The sequence below is a fragment of the Stomoxys calcitrans genome, chromosome 2, assembly GCF_963082655.1.
Source record: "Stomoxys calcitrans chromosome 2, idStoCalc2.1, whole genome shotgun sequence".
Taxonomy (NCBI): Eukaryota; Metazoa; Arthropoda; class Insecta; order Diptera; family Muscidae; genus Stomoxys; species Stomoxys calcitrans.
The window spans coordinates 16,598,374-16,623,918 of NC_081553.1; the positions used below are offsets into that span (position 1 = coordinate 16,598,374).

Below are 25,545 nucleotides of genomic sequence, written 5' to 3' on the forward strand. Positions count from 1 at the left end.
GATGAGGCAGCACTTCTGAAGGAGTGACTGAGAACGAAGGAGAATGGATTGAAGGTTGGTTGCAGGGCCTCAGTTTCGGCCCTGAGAAGACGATTGGGATGGCTTCTGATGTAGAAGCCAGGTTTCTAGCCTGGGCATCAGTGTATAAATCATGCTGGACTTTGAAAAACAATAGAACCATTTTTGATCCGGAAATCTCGTTTTTCTTTCAAATGCCTCATCAAAACTTAGGATGAAAGAGAATATGGGGATTGAATTGAAGGTTAGAGTAAGAAGTACCAACATCCTTAAGTGGAAAGGACCATAGCTGGCATATACACCGATCTTATGATTTAAGGTCTTTCGCCCATAAATGGACCGATTTTCTTTCAATTTGACGAACTGAGCTGTGATACCGCCAAACCGAATACAAGGTAGCTGAACCAAAGTGTAACCAATTCGTATAACCACATATTTTGTGTGACAACATTTTTTTATTGATTAACACGACAAAAATGTGTGAAAGTTATCTAAGTTTCAGAAGGACTTGACTTGAGTCAGTCAAAAAACGAGTTACAAGCTGCACAAATGTATTCTGCCGGTATTTTTGGTAAAATTGCAAATTTTGCCCATGAACATTCCCCTAACTTCTCACATATCAATGAGTGCAGTCTGATTCAAGTCTAAGCTCAATGATAAGGGGCCTCGATTTTATAGCCCAGTCCGAACGGCATACCGCAATGCGACACCTCTTTGGAGAGAAGTTTTACATGGCATAGTACCCCACAAATGTTGCCAGCATTAGGAGGGGAAAACCACCGCTGAAAATTCTTCTGATGGTCTCGCCAGGATTCGAACCCAGACGATCAGCGTCATAGGCGGACATGCTAACCTCTGCGCTACGGTATTTTTTGTACATTCCCGTACAATGGCTTTCTTCAGCGCACCCACTCTGGCATATTTGTATACCCTGCACCACTACTATGGTGCATGCTATAATAACTTAGTGCAGGGTCTTAGAACGATGGGCACCGTAACACAGAGGTTATCCCTTCCCAATGATGGCGACATTTGTGAGGTACTATGCCATGTAAAAACTTCTCATCGTCTATAAAACGGAGGTCCCTTATCACTGAGCTTAAACTTAAATCGGACGGCACTCATTGATCGATATGTGAAAATTGTGCCCCTGTTCCCTAATGAATTGTTCACCGGCAAATTTGCATTTGTTTTTGACATCCAGAAGGAAGAGAGACCGACCCATTGAAAATCGTAACGATCTCGATTCTGAATCACTTTCTGTTTCGATTCAGCTATGTCTGTCCATCGGGCTGTCCATTTTAATTTGCGTAGAAAGAAAGTACAGGTCGCAATCAAGGCTGCGGAGTCGAAGTCGAGCAATTTTCCCTGGAGTCGGTGTCAAAAAAATTACATCAACTCCGACTCCGAACAAAATATCAAAAATTTTTTAACAAAAAAATTATATTAAATCTAGGTAAAGCGTGCTAAGTTCGGCTGAGCCAAATCATATATACCCTCCACCATGGATCGCATTTGTCGAGTTCATTTCCCGGCATCTCTTCTTAGGCAAAAAGAATAAAAGAAAAGATTTGCTCTGCTATTCGAGCAATATAAAAATATATTCCGGTTCGGACCACAATTATATTATATGTTGGAGACGTAGAGGCTCAAAAAGTCAAGACCCAAGATCGGTTCATATGGCAGCTATATCAGGTTATTCACCGATTTGAACCACACTTAGCAACAGTTGTTGGAAGTCATAGCGAAACACGTCCTGCAAAATTTCATTCAAATCGGAAAAGAATTGCGCCCTCTAGAGGCCCAAGAAGTCAAGTCCCAAGATCGGTTTATATGGCAGCTATATCAGGTTTTGGACTGATTTGGACCATACTTGGTACAGTTGTTAGATATCATAATAAAATACTTTATGCAAAAATTCATTTTAATCGGACAATAATTGCGCCCTCTAGAGGCTCAAGAAATCAAGATCCCAGATCGGTTTATATGGCAGCTATATTAGGTTATGAACCGATTTGAACCTTATTTGGCACAGTTGTTGAAAGTCATAATAAAATATGTCATGCAAAGTTTCATTCAAATCGGATAAGAATGGCGCCCACTAGAGGCTCAAGAAGTCAGGACCCAAGATTGGTTTATATGGCAGCTATATCAGATTTTTGACCGATTTGAACCATACTTAACACAGTTGTTGCATATCATAACAAAACACATCGTGGAAAATTTCATTCAAATCGAATAAGAATTGCGCCCTCTAGAGGTCCAAGAAGTCGAGACCCAAGATCGCTTTATATGGCAGCTATATTAGGTTATGAACCGATTTGAAGCTTATTTGGCACAGTTGCTGAAAGTCATAATAAAATACGTCATGCAAGATTTCATTCAAATCGGATAAGAATTGCGCCCTCTAGAGGCTCCACAAGTCAAGATCCCAGATCGGTTTATATGTCAAATATATCAAGTTATGAACCGATTTGAACCGATGGCACAGTTATTGGATATCAAAACAAAATACTTCGTGCAAAATTTCAATCCAATCGGATAATAATTGCGCCCTCTAGAGGCTCAAGAAGTAAAGACCCAAGATCGGTTCATATGACAGCTATATCAGGTTATGGACCGATTTGAACCATACTTGGCATAGTTATTGGATATCATAACAAAACACGTCTTGCAAAATTTCATTCCAATCGGATTAGAATTGCGCACTCTAGAGGCTCAAGAAGTCAAGACCCAAGATCGGTTTATATGACAGCTATATCAAAACATGAACCGATATGGACCATTTACAATACCAACCGACCTACAATAATAATAAGAAGTACTTGTGCAAAATTTCAAGCGGTTAGCTTTACTCCTTCGGAAGTTAGCGTGCTTTGGACAGACAGACGGACGGACATGGCTAGATCGACATAAAATGTCGCGACGATCAAGAATATATATACTTTATGGGGTCTCAGACGAATATTTCGAGTAGTTACAAACAGAATGACGAAATTAGTATACATCCTATGGTGGAAGGTATAAAAATGTTAAACAAGTAAAAGCGTGCTAATTTCGGCCGGGCCGATTCGGATGGAAATTGTGGCTTTTATGGGCTCAAGGAGTCAAATCGGGAGATCGGTTTATATGGGAGCTATATCAGGTCCTTGACCAATTAAAACAGTACAGAGCACAGCTGTTCTAAGTCATAACAAAACACTATGCGCAAAATTTCAGCCAGAACGGACAAAAATTTTAGCTTCCCGGAGCACAAGTAGTCAAATCGTGAGATCGGTTTATAGGGGAGCTATATCTAAATCTGAACCGATATTGCCCTTACAAATGGGCCAACGACCTACATCAATACTAAAAATCTGTCCAAGATTTCAAGCGGGTAGCTTTACGCGTTCGACCGCTATCGTGATTTCAACAGACGGACGGACGGACATCAGGATGTCGAGACTATCAAGAATATACATACTTTATGGTGTCCTAGATCAATATTTCGAGGTGTTACTAAAAATAGTACTGAGGTGGTGCTTAGATTTTGGCTGATGCTGTATATTTGAAAAAGTCATTCAAAGAACTTGACAAATGCCATCCATTCGGCCCAGTCCAACTTAGCACCCTTTTACTTATTTTATTATAACTTGTGTTCCACAGAGATATGTGAAGAAAGTAATATCATAAAATTGTTCACCAAACAGCAAAAACACAAAAATTTGTTTCACTGTGTAACTTTTTGCATTGTTCATGTTTCGGATAAATTGTACTTGATGAGGGTTTGTGCTTTGGAACGCGCTAGTTGTGGTTTTTGGTTTCGCACTTTAAGGCGTCAACGGGAAGCTGTTGATTTGTTAAAATTAAAATGTAGATCTTCCTTGTTGCCCAACACCCAATGGTGTGCTGTTCGTGTTTTGTAAAAACCAACGACCTACATGTCCGTGGCCAATGGCTTGGCCATGCCAAGGATGTGCCGTTTTGGAACGTGGTTGGTTGAATTTGCCAAACTTACAAGGGATTTTTTTTTGTGTAAGGCTATAACAAACTCTATTACAGACGTGGGGTTTTGGCTTTTAATTTCAATTTAAATAAATCCCATGTTGTAGGTAAGAGGGAATGGTGAAGGATGGCCAAAACGAACTAAAATGGCCGTCAAAGTAAATGTGTTATATTTCAATCATCCTAAGCATAACGGGGAGGCAAAGGAATGGAAGGGAACGGAAGGGGACTTAGGGCATTTTTCATATGTCAAAACTGAGAACATGAAACCATTTTAGAACAGAATTAATTTCAAAATATTTCTGAACAAAATGAGCAAAAGAATCCCTTTGCTTTGCTTTGGTTCAGATTCGATGGTTAAGAGAAGGGAGGCAGAGGAGGGAGGCTTATACAAAGTAGCATGTCAAATAAAGAATTTTGCATTTTTGTTATTTCCAAATGGTGTGAAGACAAGCCGTTAATTTCGTTTTATTTAATACGAAAACGACCCAAGTATACCCCTTTCTCTTCAGTTGTAATCTCTTTCTCACCTTCTCTTTGCCAAAGGAAAGTTTCCCAACGATTAATGCGAAAAGTGTGTTTTGTAGGTGTCGAACGAAACCTTTTTCTTGAACAGCCAGAAAATTTCCTTTTTTTTGGCTTTGGCGTTTTGTGCAAACTTTTTGGCTCAGCTCGAAGGGGAGAAAAAAAAAACAAATTTTTTGCATTAAAAAGTTTTCAAACATTTTAAGAGTACTCAGCTCACAATCATAAGCCTCATACACGTATAAAGGAAACTTTCTATGGAAATTTTGGGTTAACCAAAGCTGGAATGCAAAAAGCTATTTGCAAAGGGCACTTAATAGCTCTGAGAATTTCGCCACAATTCTCTTCTTCCCTGTTGTATTTTTTACTTTTTTAATAAAGTTTTTCATAATCAGCATAATATTAAAAAAGAGTTTAGAAAGTATTAAGGATTTTTTTTAAAAGCTCATTATTTTATTGTTGGACTTTTTATTGGATTTCATAAAGGTAGTTGTGGCTAGGTAGGTACTTACTCATCGATTTCTTCCTCGGACATGGAGTGACTGTTGCTGGTCAGTAAAGACATTTTGTAAATGATGATTCTAGATTAGTTTCCTGGAATGAAGAAGCTGAAAAGAAAATAGAATTTAGAAAAATTTAAGAAATATTTGATTAAGTAAAATTAAAATTTTTAAAAAATCACAAAAATAGCAAAATTTTTGCATCTTCTTATTAAAATGCAGAATGAAGTGAACCTCCCTCCATCATAGGATGAGGGTATATTATATTCGTCACTTCGTTTGTAACACATATTGATCTGAGACCCAACAAAGTATAGTTATTTTTGATCTTCTTGTCATTCAAATTCGATTTCACCATGTCCGCCCGTCTATCTATCTGTCTAATGCTTATTTTCGAAGGAATAAAACTAGGCGAGTGAAATTTAGCACAAATACTTTCTATAGGTGTAGATCGGTTGGAAATCGTAAATGGGCTATATCGGTTGAAGTTATGATATAGCTGCCATATAAATCAATCCTGGATCTTGACTTCCTTAGCTTCTAGAGTGCGGATTTCTTATCCTATTTGTCTGAAATTTTGCATCAAGTGTTTTATTACTACCAACAATTATGTTAAGTATGGTCTAAATCGTTCCTAACCTGATATAGCTTCCATATAAACCGATCTCGGATTTTGCCTTCTTGATCCCTATAAAAAAACCCTTTTGGGGTATACAATATCTCCACTGGCTTCCGGGATATGCGATTTTTATAGCATGTTTGTCTATATAGCAAAGAGCAAATTTTGCCCATGAACATTCCACTAAGGAACAGGGCAAACTTCTCACATATCAATGAGTGCAGTCCGATTCAAGTTTTTTTAAGCTCCTTTTTATAGCCGAGTCCGAACGGCGTGCCGCAGTGCGACCCCTCTTTAGAGAGAAATTTTACATGGCAAAGTACCTCACAAATGTTGCCAGCATTAGGAGGGGAAAACCAACCCTGAAAATTTTTTTCATATGGTCTCGCCAGGATTCGAACCCAGGCGTTCGACGTCAAAGGCGGACATGGTAACCTGTGCGCTACGGTGGCCTCTATAGAAAAGAAAAGAATTTTTTCGCCTAATTCAAGAGTTTGTTTTAACTGCAATATGAGCAACAAGGAAAGAATTTCATTGTATAAATGGAGTCATCAGAGTCAAAAAAGCTAACAACTCATCAAAAAAAAAAAAAATACTAAGAACAGTCTATATATACGAATAAATTGGGTTGCGCAAAAAGTAATTGCGGATTTTTCATGTAGTCGGCGTTGACAAATTTTTTCACAGATTGTGACTCTGTAATTGCATTCTTTCTTCTGTCAGTTACCAGCTGTTACTTTAAGCTTGCTTTAGAAAAAAGTGTAAAAAAGTATATTTGATTAAAGTTCATTCTAAGTTTTATTAAAAATGCATTTATTTACTTTCTTTTAAAAAATCCGCAATTACTTTTTGGGCAACCCAATAGATCGTAAAAAGAAGCCCAGACGAACGAAAAGCAACCGTTCGACATCGACAAACAGGTTATATTTTTTTTTTTGGAATTTCGGCTATGATTAGTTTGCGTTTCGATTTTCATTTTTATACAAGACTAGTCGAACCGGGCCCGCTCCGCTGCGCCTTCTTTAACTCTCTAATACCTTTTTAGGGTGGAGACACTTGAATGCGGTTATTGAATTCGTGCCATTGAAGCCTATGACGCTGAGCGCGTTCAAATCCTGGCGGAACATTGGACAAAGCGGTGTTTATCCCCTCTTAATGTTGGCGACATTTGCGAGGTAGAACGCCATGGACGGTCATTTAAAAATTTTTCCCCAAAGAAGTGTCGCACGGAGGGACGCCGTTCGGATTCGGCTATAAAAAAGGGCTCTTATCATTGAGTTCAAACTTGAATCGGAAAACACTCATTGATGTGCAAGAATTTGCCTCTTCTCGGTTCCTGGTGGTAATGTTCTCATTAGGGGAGGGATGGCACCTCAGACATTTTGACTCAAATAAGGATATCAAATTCGTGCTGCACTTCCAAATCCCTTTAATTTGAGCCCCATATTGCCATGGCCGGTAAATATGAACCGTTTGGAGGGTGTTTTGGGCGGCCACCGGCACTTTGCACTGAAAATAGATATCAAGTTTGTTCTTTATTCACAATTTAGGGTGTTGTTTAGAGCGTACCCCAAAACACTTGGCTCCAAAATTGGATATCAAATTCGTTTTCTACTCTCAAATACCTTTCATTTGAGTCCCATATTGTCATAATGGGTCAAATCATCCATTTGACGTATCTTTAGGAGGAAAGCGCCACCTAGACTTGAATGCAAATTGTAATGTCATATTTGTACACTCTAGAGGCTCAAGAAGTCAAGACCCAAGATCGGTTTATATGACAGCTATATCAGGTTATGAACTGATTTGAACCATACTTGGCACAGTTGTTGGATATTATAACAAAACACGTCGTGCCAAAATTCATTCAAATCGGATAAGAATTGCGCCCTCTAGAGGCTCAAGAAGTCAAGACCCAAGATCGGTTTATATGACAGCTATATCAAAACTTGGACCGATATGGCCCATTTACAATACCAGCTGACCTACACTAATAGGAAGTATTTGTGCAAAATTTCAAGCGGCTAGCTTTACTCCATCGGAAGTAAGCGTGCTTTCGACAAACAGACGGACGAACGGACGGACATGGCTAGATCGACATAAAATGTCACGACGATCAAGAATATATATACTTTATGGGGTCTCAGACGAACATTTCGAGTAGTTACAAACAGAATGACGAAATTAGTATGCCCCCCATCTTATGGTGGAGGGTATAACAAATAAAAAGGCATTAAGTTCGGCCGGGCCGAACTTTGGAGACCCACCACCTCGGGTGTATATGTAAACACCCTTTCGTCACAATCCGATGAAAATTGGATAACTTTTACACCCAAATTCGGCACGGACACGGTCCGTTGAATTTTTTTTTTTTTTGTTTTTCAAATTTGAACAAAATCGGGGAATAAATAAAGCGTTTATAAGCTTCAAACCCTTAACCGGCATATCGGTCTAAATGACAGCTATATCTAATTACAGTCATATTTTTACCATATTTGGGTGGGATAGCGGATGGCCTAAAACTACTCACTGTTTAAAATTTCTGTGAAATTGGATAAAAATATAAAGCTTTTATGGGCTTCAGACTCTTTATCGGGAGATCGGTCGATATGGCAGCTATATCAAAATATAGTCCGATCTGAACCATATTTGGGTCAGATGTCGGGAGGCCCAAAACTACTCACTGTTTCAAATTTCAGCACAATCGGATGAAAAATGAAGCTTTAGACCCGTTAGATCCTTTATCGGAAAATCGGTATACATAGCAAAAATGCAAATTTTGCCCATGATCATTCCACTAAGGGACAGGGACAAACTTCTCACATATCAATGAGTGCAGTCCGATGCAAGTTTATGCTCAATGATAAGGGACCTCCGAGTCCAAACGGCGTGCCGCAGTGGGACACCTCTTTGGAAAGAAGTTTTATATGGCAAAGTACCTCACAAATGTTGCCAGCATTAGGAGTGGAAAACCACCGCTGAAAATTTTTTCTTATGGTCTCGCCAGAATTCGAACCCAGGCGTTCAGCGTCATAGGCGGACATGCTAACCTCTGCGCTACGGTGGTCTACATAGCAGCTATATCCAAATATGGTTCGATTTGGACCGTATTTAAGAACTTAACCAGCGTGCATCAAAAAGACGTATCTGTGCCGAATTTCAGCTCTATGTCTCAATTTTTCAAGGCTGTAGAGTGATTACAACAGACGGACGGGCAGACGGACAGATACCCGGACATCGTAAAATCGTCTTAGAATTTTACGACGATCCGAAATATATATACTTTGTAGGTTCGGAAAATGATATTTCACTGTGTTGCTAACGAAATGACTAAATGAATATACCCCCTATCCTATGGTGGTGGGTATAAAAACAAAAAATGGTGAAGTAAAAACCATTGCCTTTTAGAAAAATATAAAAAAATCTGAGGAAACTAAAGTCATGTTGACCAGTGTTATCAACAACCCCTAAATGTTTTTGGGCCAAACCGAAATTAGTTACATACGAGTTATCAATTAAAGTCAATAACTTTGCCAATTGATCATCCTACAGAGACATTAAGCAGATAACAAACAAACATTACTAAACAACGTTGTAATGCTTTTTTCTTTGATAGTTTAATGGGCTGCTATCTAGCATTTACTATTCGCCACGTCATCATGGGGGAGTTGTTAAAGTGATTTATTTAAGCACTCCTTAGATGTTAATAAATAGCCACAAGCATGGCTATACAAAATTGGTGTTACGAAACCTGAAGGCGGCTTTATCTCATACCCATGCAAAGGGCTTTGAAGAAGGCCAAAAAATTTATATGGACCCCCTCAAACTCATTCACTCTTTCTTTATTTTCAACGTAGAGCATATGCACACCTATGCAACATTCAGCCATCCATACACGTGGAACTAACCACCTGGGCAACCTTGAACTTTTCACAGCACACATCACAGCACGTAGTAGAAAGCACACACCAAACAAATCCATCCCTGCGAACTGAAAAAGGTACTCAATAACCAAATATGTGCCATGGCAAACACTGATGAAAATAGCTAAGTGAGAGAGTTTGTTTGCTCTGCTGCCATAATTCCATCGCACGTCTGGCAAAATGATAGCTGAAAGCTAAAGTAACGTTCGTGCTCTATGGCTTGTGGCTATTTCATAAAGTTTGATGACAAGAAAAACTTGTATTATAGGGTGTTGCTATTAGAAGGGGGTTTGTGTTACGACATTGAAACATTTTTTTCGGCATTTTCATGAATTCACGGCTCTTTGACTATGATGCATGCCTCATTCCTTTGTTTTTTGTTTCTATTTTCATTGGCTGCATAACTTTTGACCTTTTTCTTCTCTGTCTTGTCTTGCTTGTTTGCAAGCCGAATGAGTTGCTTTGTTGTATGAGAATTTCACGTTCCTGACTTATCTTCAATCGGAATTTCAATTTTATGGTCCTTTGAATGTATAGGGAGAAAATTAGGGGTCGCGTTTTTTCTAGAAATTTAAAGGTTACGTATGAAGTAAAAAAAAAAATTAAATTGGAAAATTTATCTTATCCCAAAAGTACTACCCAAAAATAAAAGTGGACCGACCGGCACAATATGAGACTCAAATGAAAGGTATTCAGGAGTAGAGAACGCCCCAACCCCAAAACCCCCTAAAATAGGTTTTTTTGGACGATCATGACAATATGGGACTCAAATGAAAGGCATTCGGGAGTAGATTACGAATATGGTCAGGAAGGAGAAAAAGGCTTTATAATTTGTTGATTTTGAAAGGAAGCGGACGCTCCCCCTTTACCCAAAAACACCACCCAAAATTAAAAGTGGACCGATCGGGACAATATGGGTATCAAATGAAAGGTATTGGAAAATAGAATACGAATATGGTATTAAAATTTCTGGATCTAAGTACCTATCGGACCGCCCCAACCCTAAAATTCCCCCAAACAGACATATTGGGCGCTAATGTCAATGGAGGCCATCGTAGCACAGAGGTTAGCATGTCCGCCTATGACGCTGAACGCCTGGATTCAAATCCTGGCAGGAACATCTGAACATTTTTCAGTGGTGGTTATCCTCTCCTAGTGCTGGCGACATTTGTGAGGTACTTTGCCATGTAATACTTCTCCCCAAAGGGATTTCGCTCTGCGGCACGCCGTTCGGACTCGGCTATAAAAAGGAGGTCCCTTATCATTGAGCTTAAAATTGAATCGGACTGCACTCATTGATTTGTGAGAAGTTTGCCCCAGTTCATAATGGAATGTTCGTGGGCAAATTTCCATTTCCAATGTCAATATGGGCCTCAAATGATAGGTATTTGGGAGTAGATTACGAATATGACATTAAGATTTGAGTTCAAGTCTAGGTGGCGATTTTCTTTCCAAAATTAATTCAAATAGGTTGATTGACCCATTATGACAATATGGGACTTAAATGAAAGGTATTTGAGAGTAGAAAACGAATTTGATATCTAATTTTGGAGCCAAGTATTTGGGGGTACGCCCTAAAACGCCGCTTAAACTGAACTTAATTTCTGATTATGGCAATATGAAGCTCAAAACAACGGTATTTGGGAGTAAAGAACGAATTTGATATCTATCTATTATCAAGGCAAAGTGCCGGTGGCCGCCCCAGCCCCATTTTTCGCATTTTTTCTAGATATTTAAAGGTTACGTATGAAGTAAAACAAAAATTTTAAATTGGAACAAAAAAAGTAAAAAATTATGAACAAAAAAAAAAATACGTAAAAGCGTGCTATGTTCGGCCGGGCCGAATCTTATATACCCTCCACCATTGGTCGCATTAATCGAGTTCTTTCTCGGTATCTCATTTTAGACAAAAAAAAGGATAAAAGAAAAGAATTGCTATGCTTATTAAATTGAGTGTTGGAGACCACAGTAGAGGACTATGCGTAAAATTTCAGCCAAATTGAATAAGAATTGGGCCTTGTAGAGGCTCAAGAAGTAAAATAGGGAGATCGGTTTATAGGGGAACTGTATCAGGCAAAAGACCGATTCAGACCATATTCGACACGTATGTTGGAGGTCATGGAAGAAGACGTTGTACAAAACTTCAGCCAAATCGGATAATAATTACGCCCTCTTGAGGCCCAAGAAGTCAAAATGCCAGATCGGTTTATATGGCAGCTATATCAGGTTATGAACCGATTTGAACTGTTCTTAACACAGTTGTTGGAAGTCATAACGAAACACCTTATGCAAAATTTCAGCCAAATCGGATGAGAATTGCGCCCTCTATTGGCTCAAGAAGTCAAGATCCCAAATCGGTTTATATGACAGCAATACCGGATTATAAACCGATTTGAATCATACTTAGCACATTTGTTGGAAGTCATAGAAAAACACGTCGTGTAAAATTTCAGCAAAATCGGATAAGAATTGCTCCCTCTAGTGGCTCAAGAAGTCAATACCCCAGATCGGTTTATATGACAGCTATGTCAGGTTATGTTCCGATTCGCGCCATACTTAGCACGGTTATTGAAAGACAGAACAAAATACCTCATGCTATTTTCCAGCCAAATCGTATGAGAATTGCGCCCTCTAGAGGCTCAAGAAGTCAAGATCCCTGATCGGTTTATATGACAGCAATACCAGATTATAAACCGATTTGAATCATACTTAGCACATTTGTTGGACATCAAAACAAAACACGTCGTGCAAAATTTCATTCCAATCGGATAAGAATTGCGCCCTCTAGTGGCTCAAGAAGTCAAGACCCCAGATCGGTTTATATGGCAACTATATCAAAATATGGCCCGATATGGCTCATTAACAATCCCAACCGAGCTACACTAATAAAAATTATTTGTGCAAAATTTTAAGCGACTAGCTTTACTACTTCGAAAGTTAGCGTGCTTTCGTCAAACAGAAGGACGGACGGACGGACAGACAGACGAACATGGCTAGATCGTCATAAAATGTCTCAGACGAATATTTCGAGTAGTTACAAACAAAATGACAAAATGAATATACCCCCATCCTTCGGTGGTGATGGTCCTCCAGGATTTGAACCCTTGTGTCAGCGTTGTATGCGGACATACTAAACTTTGCGCTACATACTATAAAAAAATAGTAATAATTTTTCAATTTCGTCACACTTGATGGATAAAATGTGGATTATAAGAACACTTCAGTGCCAAAATGTACATTTAACTTGGGAAAGTGGATAAGTGGAAGAGACATCAGCATAGATTTGATTTAAAAATTGGGGGCCTTTTACGCCCATGTGAAGTGAACATTTTTTTTTAACACTGCCCTTGAAGCCATCATACCTAATATGGTTGAAAAGTCTTCTAACCCAAGACGAAACGCGTCCCATAGAGTGGTTGGTGTGTGTTGCTATCTTTGCTACCTTTTCCATTTGCATCTCCGACCATTGAGCTCGTCTCGAAAGAGAAACAAACAAAAATCATTCCATCAATATTGACTACTTCCTACGACCCACTCCAATATCTTACCACTGACTCATGCAAACGAGTTTCCGCCTGTAGAAAAACATTTAAAAACTAAAGATGCTTGACGAAAGGGATTGGGGAAGAGAGCGGACATGTTTAAGTTCCGTTTCCTTTTGGTCATTTAAATAGAAAGTCTATCCCTCCCTACCCTTGCAAGTGATGTTTATTTCCCTTTTTCACAAATATTTGAGCGTTTTTTCTTCTCACTGTCCACCCAAGAGTTGCCTTCCAAGGATAAAGTTACGTTTTTTATATCAGTGAATGAGTGACTGGTTGACAAAAGACCATCATCATTTATTATGATTTGATGATGTTTTACGCTGTTGCTTATGATGACGATGATGATGATGATGATGATGACGATGTAGTTGACCATGACGTAGACGTATGAGATTGAAAATAGTTTTTCCTCTGTTCATTGTCATTTTTTTTTTTAAGACGCCAGCAACATGACATTGCCTTATGGCATAATACCCCAGGTAATCCACGAGCATAAATCGCCAAGAAAAAAGTTTTATGCAACCATGAAGGAAAAATGAAGATAAGGAGAATAATCCGTTTAAGGAAATACGTAGAAAAAATTTAAAAGGATTGACAAAAGATTAATGCAGGTTAAAGGACATGATAGAAGGACTTAATATAGTGAGTAGTGAAAGAAGTGAAGGAATTGTGGATGAAAATCTTTAGAAAAATTAAAAGATTTTGGAAATCTAGAGTTTCAAACAAACGTCATACACCGTATTGTAGCAATTTTACTATCGTTGTATGACGTCATGAAGTTGTAGATGCGGCAATATGTTCAGAAAATCTAATCGATAAGGTTCAGGGTTGAAGTGTCTGCATGGAGCATTCCTTCTCAGACCATCGCTGCATTAGGTTTAGAATAGTACGGTCAGCGCTGAATTCGATAAACTTACGGAACTGGACAAAATTCGGAAGACTACTCAGAAGAAGACTTGGGCAAGATAATTCAGATTGTCCAAGCATAGAAACATTGACTACAATGTCAACATAAGTCAACACTAGTGGAGTCTTTCGAAGATAGTTGTCCTCTTCGAGAAAAGAAATCAGTCCAAGAAAAACCCTGGATGACCGGGGAGATTCGCAATATTGGAAAAGAGGTCCTCAGACTTTTTACGCAGAGCATGTCGTAAAAAAGTGGAAGTATTTTGGGATGTGTATTACACACGCCTCCAGGAATACAATAAGATTACCAGAGCGGCAAAACGTGCCTCCTAGAAGCTTTTCTGCTAACAGATCGATAGCGTTAATGACAATGCCAAGATGAAAATGTTTCTCTCAAAAACCCATGTCCAAACTGGAACGTTAGTAGACGACAAGGGAGTGAGAGCAGAAACAACGGAGGACATGTTGAGGCTTTTAATGAAAACGCATTTTCCACAGTATACGACGGGACTCACGGAGACACCGCAATCGTGGAATAATGAGATTGATCGAATGTTTATCACAATGGAATTTATTGTCAAGGAAACCGACGGGAGACACAATAATCTTGGAGTAATGAGGTTTATCGAAGGTTTATCAAAATGCTAATTTTGCCCATGAACATTCCACTAAGGAACAGGGGCAAACTTCCCACATATCAATGCTCAATGATAAGGGGCCTCCTTTTTATAGCCGAGCCCAAACGGCGTGCCGCAATACGACATCTCTTTGGAGAGAAGCTTTACATGGCATAGTACATCACAAATGTTGCCGAAGGTTTATCACAACGGAATTTATGGTCAAGGACACCTTGAAGAGCTTCAAACCATTTAGGTTTCCCGGACCTGATGGAATATTTCCGGCGTTACTACAAAAGGAGGCCGACTGTCTGGCGCCTCATCTGGCCATTATTTTCACAGCGTGCCGAAAGCCTGGCCGGACGCAAGGGTGGTGTTTATACCCAAGCCTGGCAAGGCAGCTACAGCCCCATAAGCCTTAAGTCCTTTCTGCTCAAAACCATGGAACGCATTGTGGATAGCATGATAAAGAGTAGGACATACAGCGAACTGCTCCAATACGAACAGCATACCTATGTCAAGGGAAGGTCGGTGGAGACTGCCCTGCACGAGGTTGTGCATAAAATAGAAGAATCCTTCGATTCCAAAATGTACACCCTGGCGGTATGCGTTGACATCGATAGGGCTTTGTAGGGCTGTAACGGGTGGACCGAGGAACCGGTGGATAAATTGAGGGTCCCATGACATAAATATGAGGGAGAATGTGGGACAGGGTACGCCAGAGGTGAGCATTTTCTCGCCCCTACTTTTGGTGACCACCATAAATAACCTAGTACGGATGTTGAATGAAGAAGGATTTGAACACGTCTGCTATGCCGACGATCTTATAATATTTCATAGGGGTAAGGATACAAACGAGCTACGCAGAAGGGTCGAAACGGTTTTGCATATGGCATGTGGCTGGCCTAGACCCAGAGGACTCAATATAAACCCAGAGAAGACTGAAATATGCCTGTTCACGAGGAAGACGAAGGTGGGCAAATTTGACACACCACGTTTCCTCAACAAAACGATTTCGATATCTGACAAGGTCAAATACATAGGAGTGACGTTGGACAGGAAACTTAATTGGAAGTGTCATATTCAGACGCATACTAAGAAGGCTCACAGATGTTGGGCACTGTGTAGATGGGCCGTAGGCTCGAAATGGGGCCTGAATCCGAGAATAGTCCACTGGCTCTACATGAGCGTGATTAGACCAATTAGACTTACAGCTCAGTAGTTTGGTCTACTGCTATGGAGAAAAAGTCCAACATAGGGTTATACAACATGTTCAGAGAACATATTGTCTTGGCATAGGCGGAGCGATGAGCACGACGCCCACTAGGCCACTAAAGACCATTCTAGATGTCCGACCCATTGACATATAGATTAAGTGTGAGGCAGCCACTACGGCTATGAGACTTAAGATGATGGGAGAATGGATTCAGAATGGGAGCAGCTCATACCATCGCTGTATAATCGAGGAGACGATAGGAAACTTGGAAGCAATAGAGGAGGTTTCCGATCGGATACCTGAGACTCGAGTGCTAGGCACTGATGCCAGCGGCAAAGTCTTTTAGTGACGGAACCCTAGTATTGCCATCTGGAAGATCATGTTACACGGATGGATCAAATCTAGAGGACAGAGTGAGCCCGGGGATCTACATTGAGAACCCAGGGACTGCGAGCTGTTTTAGACTGCCTTACCATAGGTTGAGATCCGGGCGATGACGGAATGCGTGAAGTGGTGTGGTGCTAACGCGAGGACGTCAAGTATGAACATATTAACGGATAGTAAAATGGCCATAACAACCAGGACGGTAAGAACACGAACAGTCTTGCGGTGTACGAAGGAAATTAACGATTTCTCTGAGGATGGCAAAATCCGCATCGTTTGGGTTCCGGACCATAACGGAGTAAGGAGGAATGAAAGGGCAGAAAATTTAGCGGTGAAGGCCAGAAGACTGCCGTCAATAAACTTGGTTAACCCAAAGCCTTTCGGGTCGACTCAGTCCGAGTTAAGGGAGTGGGCGACGAATGCGCATGCAACATTGTGGAACTGCGAAACGGTAGGTACGACGGCGAAAATCCTATGGGGGGGATCCAGATCGCGAGAAGACGAGGTTATTACTGAAAGGAAGCTAGAAGATGGTCAGTATAGCTAATGGTATCAAGACGGGACAATTATGTTAAATCGGTGCGGCAAGAGATAGCATGTGTAGGGCATGCGGGGAAGAAGATGAGATGTTGGAGCATTTCCTTTGTCATTGCCCGGCTTTCGCGTCTAACAGATACAGGCACTTCGGTGGGGACACAATACCAGACATGAACCAACTTAAGGGAGTGGTATTGAAAACAATTAAGGATTTTGTAAGTAGCACGGAATTCTTAAATTAAAATTTTCTTTTAGAGGTTATATTATAGTTTTTAGAGCGCACAACAAGCTGATTACTGGCTTAGGCGTATGTCCATAGTGACATGGGGTGGATTAATATCTGCACCCTCTTTTCAACCTAACCTAACCTAACCTTATTTAAATCGTTAGTACAGTCCATATTATTTAATGTTTGAAGATTATTTCATGCAAATGTTGACCGTGACTGCGCCTCAAATGGTCCATCGGCTTAGTCAAATATTGGCGTACTCTTTCCAACATTTCGGCCGGTATCTCACGAATAAATGGTTCAATGTTGTCTTCCAATGCGTCAATTGAATAGAACTTTAACATAGGCCCACACAAAATAGTATAAAGGTTTTAAATCGCACGGTCTATGAGGCCATTTGACAGGTCTCGAATGTGAAATAAAATGTTCACCGAACTCGCCTCTCAATAAGTCCATTGTTACGCGTGTTGTGTGGCATGTTGAAACCACATGTCATGCAAGTCAAGCTTTTGAATTTTGAGCAAAAAAAATGAGGATATCACTTCACAGTAGCGCTCACCATTCACAGTTACGTTACGATTCGCATCATCTTTGAAGAAGTACGGTCCAATGATGCCACCAGCCCATAAACCACACCAAACTGTGACTTTTTCTGGATGCATTGGTAACTCTTGCAATGTTTCTGGGTGATCTTCACTACAAAATCGACAATCCTGCTTATTTAAGTCCCATTAAGCCAGAAACTAGTTTCGTCGTAAAATGGAAGAAGCGAGCGATGAACTTTCTTAACAGGGCACGCAGGCGTTATTTCATTGTTAAACGATTCATGGTTAAATTATAGACCAAACTGAAGATGTTTGGCAGTGAAACAAAACACGAAAAGTGCGTAAGCTGTTTAAAACAGTGCTATCAAAAAAGTAATATTTAAAAAATCACCCTTTATTTGCTACGTATAACTGAAAGTTTGTTATCGTACCTCTTTCTTTTTATACACACACTAGCTTTCTTCAACTCTTTCATTTTTTTTTTAGGGTGGGGACACTTCGCCCTGAATGCAAATATCGAATTCATGCCTTTGTAGCCTATGACGCTGAATGTGTTTGAATCCTGGCGAGAACATCCGATAAAGCAGTGTTTATCCCCTCTTAACATTGGCGACATTTACGAGGTACAATGCCATACATGGTCATTTAAAAAATCTTCCGCAAAAAAGGTCCGAAAAAAAAGGTCCCATATCATTGAGTTGAAACTTGAATCGGAAAATGGACATTGATGTGTGAGAATTGGCCCCTTCTCGGTTCCTGGTGGTAATGTTTTTCTAGGGTAATATTCTCATTAGGGGAGGGATGGTACCTCAGACATTTCGACTCAAATATCAAATTCGTGCTGCACTTCCAAATCCCTTTAATTTGAGCCCCATATTGCCACGGCAGGTAAATATGAACCGTTTGGAGGGTGTTTTGGGGTTGGGCGGCCACCGGCACTTTGCACTGAAAATAGTCATCAAATTCGTTCTTTATTCCCAACGTAAATGAAGTTCAGTTTAAGGGGTGCTTTAGTGTGTACCCCAAAATACTTGGCTCCTAAATTAGATATCATCATTAGGGTCCGCCTCCACCCGACATCTATCAGACAAACGTTTACAATTTATGAAAATTTTAAGAAAAACGTTTCAGCCAAGTATTATCGGGTTGCCCAAAAAGTAATTGCGGATTTTTTAAAAGAAAGTAAATGCATTTTTAATAAAACTTCGAATGAACTTTAATCAAATATACTTTTTTACACTTTTTTTCTAAAGCAAGCTAAAAGTAACAGCTGATAACTGACAGAAGAAAGAATGCAATTACGGAGTCACAAGCTGTGAAAAAATTTGTCCACGCCGACTATATGGGCCACCCCAACCCCAATTGGTGTTTAGACTCAAATTTTAATACCATATTTATCTTCTAGTCTCCAATACCTTTCATTTGATACGCATATTGTCCCGATGGGTTCACTTTTGATTTTGGTTGTATTTTTGGCATAAGGGGGAGAGTCCGTCCCCCTTTCTATACCGATAAATTATATAGCCTATGTTTCCTTCCAGACCAACCTACACAATATGTGAAAATTACGAAAAAAAATCGTTTCTGCCGTTTTTCAGTCTATACCGAACAAACAAACCGAGTCCCATATATCCGTGATTGGCTTATGTGCCTATTTTGGGCGTTTTTGTGGGGGTTGGGTGTCCCTCTATATTTCGACACGAATTTGTATGCCAGATTCGTTATCTACTCCCGCATACTTTTCATTTGATACCCATATTGTCCTTATCGGTCCACTTTTTTTTAAATGGTGTTTTTGGGGTAACGGTGGAGGGTCCGCCCCCTTCCGTTATCAATAAGTTAGAAAGCCTATGCCTACTTCCTGACTATATTCGTAATCTACTCCCGAATACCTTTCATTTGAGTCCCATATTGCCATGATCGTCAAATAAATCTATTATAAGGGGTTTTGGGGCTGGGGCGGCCCCCCAGGTACTTGGACCCAACTTTTATTATGAAATTCGTACTCTACTTTTGAATACCTTTCATTTGAATCCCATATTGTCCCGATCGGTCTACTTTTATTTTTGGGTAGTACTTTTGGGGGCTGTTGGACGCAACGTTACGGTGAATGAACACATTTTGAACCGAACACTGATTTTGGTAATAAAATTCAATGATTTGCAAGCGTTGCTCGTTAGTAAGTCTATTCATGATGAAATGTCAAAGCATACTGAGCATCTTTCTCTTTGACACCATGTCTGAAATCCCACGTGATCTGTCAAATACTAATGCATGAAAATCCTAACCTCAAAAAAATCACGCTTTATAAGATATAGATTGTGTAGTTATTCGGCTTACAACACCTCGAAATATTGATCTGCGATCTCATAAAGAATATATATTCTTAACATTCTGAGTCGATATAGCCATGTCCGTCTGTCTGTTCGTCTATGGAAACCACGATAGCATTCGAACGAATAAAGATACCCGCTTGAAGTTTTGCACAGATGCTTCTTATCGATGTTGGTCATTGGAGATTGCTAATTGGCCATATGGGTTCAGAATTTGGTACAGCCCCATATAAGCCGATCCCCTTATTTTACTTATTGAATCATACAATTTTCATTTGGCTGAAATTTTGCATTAAAACTTGCGCTATTATTGGGTTGCCCAAAAAGTAATTGCGGATTTTTTAAAAGAAAGTAAATGCATTTTTAATAAAACTTAGTATGAACTTTAATTAAATATACTTTTTTACACTTTTTTTCTAAAGCATGCTAAAAGTAACAGCTGATAACTGACAGAAGAAAGAATGCAATTACAGAGTCACAAGCTGTGAAAAAATTTGTCAACGCCGACTGTATGAAAAATCCGCAATTACTTTTTGGGCAACCCAATATATAGTCATAATGGGTCTAATGACGTTTTTGAGGAGTGGCGTGACCCCCTATACTTCGATTTGATTTTGTATGTCAGATTCGAAATCTACTCCCGAATACCTTTCAGTTGAACCCCATATTCAAATGAACATCCAATATGTCTGTCTGAGGGAGTTTTGGGGTTGGGCCGCCCCAACCCCAATGGGTGTTTAGACTCAAATTTTAATACCATATTCGTATTCTACTCTCCAATACCTTTCATTTGATACCTATCCGATCGGTCCACTTTTGATTTTGGGTTATGTTTTTGGCATAAGGGGGAGGGACTGTCCCCTTTCCGATACCGAAAAATTATATAACCTATGTTTCCTTCCAGACCAACCTACACAATATGCGAAAATTTCGAAAAGATCGGTTCTGCCGTTTTTCAGTCTATAGGGAACAAACAAACCTAGTCCCATATATCCGTGATTGGCTAATGTGCCTGTTTTTGGCGTTTTTGTGGGGATGGGATGACCCCCTATACTTCGACATGAATTTGTATGCCAGATTCGTTATCTATTTCCGCATACTTTTTATTTGATACCCATATTGTCCTTATCGGTCCACTTTTAATTTTGGGTTGTGTTTTTGGGGTAGCGGTGGAGGGTCCGCCCCCTTCCGTTATCAATAAGTTAGAAAGCCTATGCCTACTTCCTGACTATATTCGTAATCTACTCCCGAATACCTTTCATTTGAGTCCCATATTGCCATGATCGTCAAATAAATCTATTTTAAGGGGTTTTGGGGCTGGGGCGGCCCCCCAGGTACTTGGACCCAACTTTTATTATGAAATTCGTACTCTACTTTTGAATACCTTTCATTTAAATCCCATATTGTCCCGATCGGTCTACTTTTATTTTTGGGTAGTACTTTTGGGGGAAAGGGGAGGGTCCGCCCCCCTCCGGATATCAAAAAAATATATGGCGTATGTTTCCTTCCATACCAACCTACACAATCTGTGAATATTTCAAGGTAATCGGTTCAGCCATTTTTGAGTCTTTACGAAACAAACAAACACAAATTGATTTTTATATATAAGATATACATTGTGTAGTTATTCGGCTTACAACACCTCGAAATATTGATCTGCGATCTCATAAAGCATATATTCTTAACATTCTGAATCGATATAGCCATGTCCGTCTGTCTGTTCGTCTATGGAAATCACGATAGCATTCGAACGAATAAAGATACCCGCTTGAAGTTTTGCACAGATGCTTCTTATCGATGTCGGTCATTGGAGATTGCTAATTGGCCATATGGGTTCAGAATTGGATACAGCCCCATATAAGCCGATCCCCTTATTTTACTTATTGAGTTCCACAATTTTCATCCGATTTGGCTGAAATTTTGCATTAAAACTTGCGCTCTTACTTTCAATATCTGTGCCAAGTATGATCGCAATCAGTTTGTAAGCTAATGTAGCTCCCATATAAACCGATCCCCTAGAAGTCAAAATATTCATCCAATTTGGCTGACATTTGGCACACCTACTTCTGTTCTGACTTGCAAAATCCGTGCGAAGTATGATACGAATCGATATATAAACTGATATACCTCCCACATAATCCGATCATTTATTTGACTTCTCTGACCCCTAGAACCAAAAATGTTCATCCGATTTGGCTGAAATTTGGCACAAGAAGTAAACTTAAGCCCTTAAATACACACACCATATTTCCAAAGACCCTTAAAACCGTTACCCTAATATGACTACTTGAGACCATGAAAGCCTCAATCAATAGCCGATATGATTGTTCAAAATACAAACTGAGTATATTTTTAGCGGTATCCACGGTGGGAAGTACTCAAGATTCGGCTGTCCTTAACGTTTCCTTTTGTAAAATACTATTGGGTTGCCCAAAAAGTAATTGCGGATTTTTTAAAAGAAAGTAAATTCATTTTTAATAAAACTTAGAATGAACTTTAATCAAATATACTTTTTTTACACTATTTTCTAAACCAAGCTAAAAGTAACAGCTGATAACTGAAAGAAGAAAAAATGCAATTACAGTGTCACAAGCTGTGAAAAAATTTGTCAACGCCAACTATATGAAAAATCCGCAATTACTTTTTGGGCAACCCAATATAAAGGAATAATACACTTCCTTGCCCATTTTGTGTTACAACCATTTGTTTCTGAACACAGCGATTTATTTATATACTCCATATAAGTCTTCCTAGCATTGAAGCATTTTCTCGTTTAAAGTTTACAAATCACATTTAGCTTTTCTAAAACCGACCTCTCTAAGCATCTGGTTTGTAGTTTCATAAATAGAACTACAAATTATATTAAATCCCTATGGTTACTAAATTTAATCCAACAAATAGTAATGGCAGAAAAAACAACATATCCTCTATGTTGCTGGTTTCCATGGGGCCTAACCATGACAGAAAAAAATCACTGCACTTTAGCCATTATTTAAGCATGTCCTGTGGCAAAATAAGGTTAACCTCCTCGTCCACTCGCACTCTCTCCCTCCTACACGCTGTATTCGGTTCAAGTACATATTTTTCAATTAGCAAATATTTATACATGTATGTACTCGCACATGTATGACACTAGAATTACTCATGTATGCGTTACTATGAATCTTGGTATTGGTGTTGGTTGGTAAATATTTAGGCCAATGTCCTCGCACATGGTTGGCTATGAAATTAATATCACAAGGAATGTGCGAGGTCGCAATGTGCTCCCTTTCTTCTAAGCTCACACATATGCGAAAATTACTTTGAAGGCTGGGGTACAGTAGGGGAATGTAGATTAGAGAAAAGTTAAGTGGGTTTAATACGAAACGATAGATAATGCACAGTGGCTATAGGGAGCAACTGAGGTGATTATCTCTCATTATGCCAAATTTGGCTATACTACATACAATTATCGGACAGACTGATTAGCGGTCGTTCAAAGGAATTGATAATGAATTTCGGACAACATAGAAACCAATGACAGTAGCATGTTCCTCGATTTTTCCTATTGTCTGTTATTTGGCCTTCCCTTTTTAATAAGATAACCAAACCCATTGTTGTTGTTATAATATGCTACTGATTAATTAGCTCCATTCTGCTTTTCGACAGAAAACATGGAAATTTTGACACGTGGGCTGTCCTAAAATGAGCCTTCATGACATGTAGTTGGTATTAAATAACTAAAAGCGTGCAAAGTTCAGCCAGGCCGAATCTTCGAAACCCACTATCATGGATTCTGCTAAAATATGGGAGCTATATCTAGTTAAAGACCGAATGTAAGTTGGAGGTAGAGCAGTTGTTGAGAGTAATAACAGCACACTTTATGCAAAATTTTAGCCAAATCGCAGCTTATAAGGGCTCAAGAAGTCAAATTAAGAGATCGGTTTATATGGAAGCTATATCATAATCTTGACCGATTTGGACTGTACTTGGCACAGTTGTTGGAAGTCATAACCGAACTCCATGTACAAAATTTCAGCCAAATCGGATGAAAATTGCGGCTTCCAGGGGCTCAAGAAGCCAAATCGGGGAATCGATTTATTTGGGAGCTATATCAGGTTGTACACAGATTTAAACCGTACTTGGTATAGTTACTGGAAATGAAAATAGAACACTATGTGCAAAAATTCACAAAAATCGGATAAAAAAGGGGCTCAGGAAGTCAAATCGGGAGATCGGTTTATATGGGAGCTATATCTGGTTATAGACCGATTTGGACGGTACTTAGCACAGTTATTGGGTGTCATAACAGAACACCAGGTACATTTTAGCCAAATCGGATGATAATTGCGGCTTCCAGGGGCTAAAGTAGTCAAATCGGGAGATCGGTTTATATGGGAGCTATATCAGGTTATACAAAGATTTAAACCGTACTTGGCACAGTTGTTGGAAGTCAAAATAGAGCACCATATGCAAAACTTTAGCGAAATCGGATGAAAATTACGGCTTCCAGGGGCTCAAGAAGTCAAATCGGGAGATTGGTTTATATGGGAGATATATTAGGTTATAGACCGATTTGGACGACGCTGAACACTGTAGAAGTCATTGTGTAATATTTCAGTTCACTCGGATAAGAATTGCGCTTTGTGGGGGCTCAAGAAGCAAAATCGGTAGATCGATTTATATGGGAGCTGTATCAAGCTATTGATAGATGCAGACCATATTAGACACGTATGTTAAAGGTCATGAGAGAAGATGTTGTACAAAATTTCAGCCAAATCGGATGATAATTACGCCTTCTAGAGGCTCAAGAAGTCAAGATTCCAGATCGGTTTATATGGCAGCTATATCAGGTCCTATACTGATTTACGCCATACTAATCACAGTTGTTGGAGTTCTTAATAAAACACCTCGTGAAAAATTTCAACCAAATCGGTTGAGAATTGCGCTCTCTAGTGGCTCAAGAAGTCAAGATCCAAGATCGGTTTATATGACAGCTATACAAGATTATGAACCGATTTGAGTCATACTTAGCTCAGTTATTGGAAGTGATACCAAAACACTACGTGCAAATTTTCAGCCATATCTGGATGAGAATTTCGCCCTCTAGAGGCTTAAGAAGTCAAGATCCCAGATCGGTTTATATGGCAGCTATATCAGGTCCTATACCGATTTACGCCATACTAATCACAGTTGTTGGAAGTCATAATAAAACACCTCATGAAAAATTTCAGCCAAATCGGACGAGAATTGCGCCCTCTAGAGGCTCACCACCATATCGGCAGCGTTGAAATGCAGCTAATCTCAGAAATGGACTTTAACGGACCATCAGAACTCTGAAAAATATCGAAAGATTAAGACAGTCAGTAGTGCATTCTCCCCGGCGATCGGCTTGCAAACACTCAGCTGCTGTGGGACTTTCTGACACCACTGTTCGACGAATTCTCCATTAGGACCTTAAATTTCATTCCTATATAGCCACGCATAAAAAAAGACTCAACGATTTTGGCGACATTTCCCCGGCCACCTTATCTCTCTCAAAGACGATCTCCAATGGCTTTTATGGGATTATTTGAAATAGAGCTTACAAACTATCGATAATCGCAACATTCGATATTTTCGATAGTTTTTATAATATATGGTAGCCTAGGTGGTAGCGTGCTTGGATTACCAGTGCAGGGGTCG

The 25,545-nt window shown here is 39.5% G+C and overlaps 1 protein-coding gene across 1 annotated transcript in view; it reads right to left on the bottom strand.

The window, feature by feature from the left end:
* Positions 1-25,545, bottom strand: part of LOC106081852 (uridine phosphorylase 1) — a 113,281-nt gene that overhangs the window by 73,477 nt on the left and 14,259 nt on the right. Inside the window, exon 2 of the mRNA XM_059364145.1 lies at positions 5,040-5,135. Within this exon, the coding sequence (XP_059220128.1) occupies positions 5,040-5,092 (53 nt within the window). The 5' untranslated portion in view covers positions 5,093-5,135. The remainder of the gene's footprint in view (positions 1-5,039; positions 5,136-25,545) is intronic.